We start from the raw sequence: 3261 nt of genomic DNA, 5'->3' as shown, positions 1-3261 counted from the left end.
AGGGAGAGAGGGCATGAAGCACACCAGCACTTTGGGCATGGATATCAGCTTGTTCCTACATCACAAGAAAATTTTTATTTTAAATTATTGGCTAACCTAGTCAAGAATGGTAATTAAAATTGGAAAAATTGATCAAATTAAATAAAGCTCAAAAAACAAGACAAAAACCCACTAACCTGGAGATTATAGCTTCTGAAGAGCTGAGACAGGACATCAGACACGTTCCCTGTGCAAACAGCTTTCTTTCTGAATAAGCTCTGGAGCCGGGGAGCATGTTGGTCCAACAGCATAAAAGTGGTTCTTCAGGTGGAGGTTTGTAATCCTGTGGAATTCTGCACAGATCTGAACACACAGGATACATTTGTGTTTACAAGTTTCAATTAGTCTATAATTCTTTGCAAAATACATCAAAATCCTTACACTCCAAAGGCATAATTTGTTCAGACAGGCCAGATAACAGGAGTTGATATAAAATACATCTTGTTAGATACATCTATATACATTCAATATTTCCGGTTGAGTGAACGCTGGCGCGACTGGCTGCCGCTACTCACCGGCCGCCACTCACCACTATCGCTAAACGTTAACGCTACTGGACTCTGGACTTCTGTCCTACTCCTGTTTCTAAGGCCCACCGGTGTCCCTACCCGGCTGTTCCTGTCCATGATGTGGCCTTTCAGGATCTATGTACTCTCAGTGTGGGTCTGGATCCTTATGTCATCGATCTACCGACTCGGCACTGGACTTCATCAATATACAGCTGATGAGCTCCTCCGGCTCCGCTTCTCTTTAGCTGCTCCGCCGCTGGCTGCTCTTCATTTCCACACGGACATTGCCTTCCTCCCTCGTCGAAAGTACGTACATCGAGGCTCCCGTCGGTATTTCCATCAGGATAATTCCAAACCAATTCAGTCCTTCTGGTCCACCTCTGGTCGCTCTCAACGGAACCCCTGCAGGTCTATTGACCACAATGTTCTGACTGGTCTGCCTAGGTCGGCTAACACTCTCATCCAGTCCGACAGTATTTCTGTCAACTTCGGCCTGCTTAATATCCGTTCGCTTACGAACAAAGGACATCTCATCCAGGATCTCCTAACAGACCGTAAGTTTGACTTTTTCTGCTTGACTGAGACATGGCAACAGCCCAATGACTTTTCGCAACTCAACTACTCCACCCCCCCGGGGTTTGTTTACACCTGCCAACCTCGCGAGTCCGGCCGTGGTGGTGGCCTCGCGATAATCTATCGCGAGAACTGGAAAGTCTCGCCGCTGTCCGCCCCTACGTACAGCTCCTTTGAATCTGTTGTTTGTCAACTTTCAGGACCTACCCCAACTGTAATAGCTGTCATCTACCGCCCCCCAAAATTTAATTCTGTTTTTATCAGTGACTTTGCCGATCTGCTGACCAATCTAGCTACTGTCTCCCCTAATATAATATTGCTGGGTGACTTTAACGTTCACGTGGATAACTGCGACCATCCTCTTACCAAGGACCTTCTATCCTGCCTTGATAGTTTCAGCCTTAAACAATACATAAACTTCCCTACCCACATTAAGGGCCACACTTTGGACCTAGTCTGCTGTTCTGGACTTACCCCCTCCATCTGTACAGCTGACGAACTGCTAATTTCGGATCATCTACTTCTCTCCTTTAATGTTCACATGACCCTCTCTGTAATTAACAATCCCCGTATTATCTCTTTCCGGAATATCAAGAATATAAATCTTGATATCCTTTCCTCTGCTTTTTCTAGCTGCTTGTCTTCTAACAACTTAGCTATTCAAGAGGACCTGGTACTTTTTTATAATCATAGCCTTAGTAGTATTTTAAATTCCCTGGCTCCACAAAAAACCAGAACTGTACTTTTTTCTCACTCTGCACCCTGGTACACCCCTGAACTCCGGCTACTAAAAGCTAAAGGCCGACAGCTTGAACGTCTCTATAAGAAAACTGGCCTTACTATTCATAAGGATATGTTTAATAACCACGTTCTGTTTTACCAGGAATGTATTAGTCAAACCAAATCTGCTTATTACTCTGCTATTGTCTACTCAAGTGAGAACTCTACCAAGACCCTTTTCTCACTATTCAACTCTTTTAACCCTCCTCTCGTGTTAGGGTCGGCACCGACCCATTTTAAATTTCAAATGCATAAAAAAATCACATACATTTGTTTATTGTATCAAGGCTTTTTGACTTTGTCAGGAACCTCTATTTCTACAAAATAAAATAAAAAAAATTATTTTCACTAAATTATAAAATGCCCTAGTTGAAATTATGACCTTTGTGTTGTTAGGGTCGGTTTCGACCCAGGTATAATATTATGAGTATAAAGCAATAATTAAAGCCAAAACTGAAATCATAAGTGCACTGTCAGCTAAAACACTTACAGCAAGCGCCTCTCCTAATCATATGAGCTTTAGGGGATTCTTATTTTGCATGTTTTTTGCAGTATACCTGCACAAAAACAAAACAAAATAAACACGGGCATGTGAGGTGAATTCACTATTTGAGTGGCCATTTGACTTCCAGAGTGCACATTTACAATTTGCAGCATACAAAAAATGAGAAGAAGATTCACAGTGAGCTAAGTTCTGGATCATATTTTTGGTGAAAATGAAGGAGAGGACACAGAGCAGCATAGCGATTCAGATGGGCAGGTTTCTAAGGAGGAAGACAATGTGGACTATCATCCAGAAGACACAGACACATCTGATCAGAGGTGGAGGTCGCTGGTGCTGAAGCTACTCCTGCTGAAAGATTCAAGTCCAAAAATGGTAAGATCTTTTGGAGCTCAGTACCTCATGATGTACATGGCAGGGCAGCTGCTGCAAATGTCATCAAAATGACCCCTGGAATCACAAGGTTTGCTCTGACCAAAGTCAGTGACATCAAGAGATGTTTTGAGATATTTATGCCATTGTCACTAGAAAGAATCATCATTACTATGATAAACCTTGAAGGAAAAAAAGTCAATGGCGACATGATGAGGAATACCTGGATGCTTTCATTGTTCTTGCTGGAGTGTACAGATGCTGCAATGAGGCCACTGATCGTCTATGGGATGCATCGACAGGCAGAAACATTTTCTGGGCAACGATGTCACTTCACACATTTGATATCATTTTGATTCAAGAGTCCTCAGATTTGACAACAGAGAGACCAGACCGAGGTCTGACAAACTTGCTCCCATCAGGGATGTCTGGGAGAGATGGGTGCAGCTTCTTCCACTGATGTTCATCCCAGGGCCAGTGACAGTG

At 43.1% G+C, this 3261-nt stretch overlaps 1 protein-coding gene across 1 annotated transcript; it reads left to right on the top strand.

Annotated features, from left to right (window-relative positions):
* The first annotated feature begins 337 nt into the window (after positions 1–337).
* On the top strand, positions 338–2987 carry LOC113014514 (uncharacterized). Its single transcript, XM_026156098.1, has one exon. It carries the CDS (start codon positions 664–666, stop codon positions 2227–2229), a length of 1566 nt encoding a protein of 521 aa, XP_026011883.1. The 5' UTR covers positions 338–663; the 3' UTR covers positions 2230–2987.
* Positions 2988–3261: the final 274 nt, after the last annotated feature.

This window comes from Astatotilapia calliptera, chromosome 22 (assembly GCF_900246225.1).
Source record: "Astatotilapia calliptera chromosome 22, fAstCal1.2, whole genome shotgun sequence".
NCBI classification, from domain to species: Eukaryota; Metazoa; Chordata; class Actinopteri; order Cichliformes; family Cichlidae; genus Astatotilapia; species Astatotilapia calliptera.
The sequence above is the reverse complement of the archived record's forward strand: the minus strand, read 5'-3'. Positions and strand labels throughout refer to the sequence as shown.

Bases quoted from the DNA above. Each gene is read 5' to 3' on its own strand.
- LOC113014514 (XM_026156098.1), top strand. From the start codon at position 664: ATGATGTGGCCTTTCAGGATCTATGTACTCTCAGTGTGGGTCTGGATC.